Raw genomic sequence first — 814 nt, 5'->3', positions numbered from 1 at the left:
CAACTGTGCAAGCCGATGCGCCTGGATTCAGCATGCGGCTGCCCATCGGAGCGCTCACCTGCCACGTTGGCGCCCGCGAGGAAGATCACGCCCATGACGACGGGCATCGGCACCATGACGCGCGCCCTGCTGCTGATGACCTGCCGCACACTCGCCAGCACGAGGCCCACCACCAGCGCCGCCAGCCCCATCCACCCGGCGTACGCAGGCAGCGCCCGCGCGCCGCCCTGCGCGAACAGCGCGGCGACCGCGCGCGCGGGCGCCGCGAGTGGCGACGGCGGCAGCGCGGGGGAGAGCAGCGCGTACGCGAACGGCGCGAACAGGGCGCCGGCGACGCAGCCGACGACGTGCGCGACGAAGACGGCCGTCGGGGACGCGAGGGTGGTGTAGCCGGCAGCAAAGCTGAAGCCCATCTCCGCGGCCGACTGGGCCACGCCAAGCAGCAGGCCGGCGGCCACGAGCCCCACTCCCACGCCGCCGCCGGCCCCGCCCCACGCGGCGAACGCGACCAGCGCCGCCGCGAAGAAAGCGGGCGCCGCGCTGATGTCCGTCGCGCCTGCGGCGCGCGTGTTTGCGAGCGCGGCAAACGGCGCCGCAGCGGCGGCGACAAGGAGGTGCCACCAGCGCACGCCGCCGAGTGGCTGCAGCAGCGCCGGTGCTGCGAATGCTGCGGCGATGAGCAGCATCGCGGCTGCGACGACGCACGCGAGGCTCCAGCCGGGCATCGCGTGGGACATGAACACGTGGCGCCGCAAGCCGCGCTCCAGCGCGGCCAGGCTGAATTGCAGGCTTGACACATCGCTCAGCGCGTCCG

The 814-nt window shown here is 74.3% G+C and overlaps 1 protein-coding gene across 1 annotated transcript in view; it reads right to left on the bottom strand.

The window, feature by feature from the left end:
- Positions 1-686, bottom strand: part of MNEG_11152 (hypothetical protein) — a gene marked incomplete at both ends in the record, with an annotated part of 1,567 nt that extends 881 nt beyond the window's left edge. The window contains one exon of the mRNA XM_014040374.1: positions 59-686. Within this exon, the coding sequence (XP_013895828.1) occupies positions 59-686 (628 nt within the window). The remainder of the gene's footprint in view (positions 1-58) is intronic.
- Positions 687-814: the final 128 nt, after the last annotated feature.

The sequence above is a fragment of the Monoraphidium neglectum genome, assembly GCF_000611645.1.
Source record: "Monoraphidium neglectum strain SAG 48.87 unplaced genomic scaffold scaffold02614, whole genome shotgun sequence".
NCBI classification, from domain to species: Eukaryota; Viridiplantae; Chlorophyta; class Chlorophyceae; order Sphaeropleales; family Selenastraceae; genus Monoraphidium; species Monoraphidium neglectum.
The sequence above is the reverse complement of the archived record's forward strand: the minus strand, read 5'-3'. Positions and strand labels throughout refer to the sequence as shown.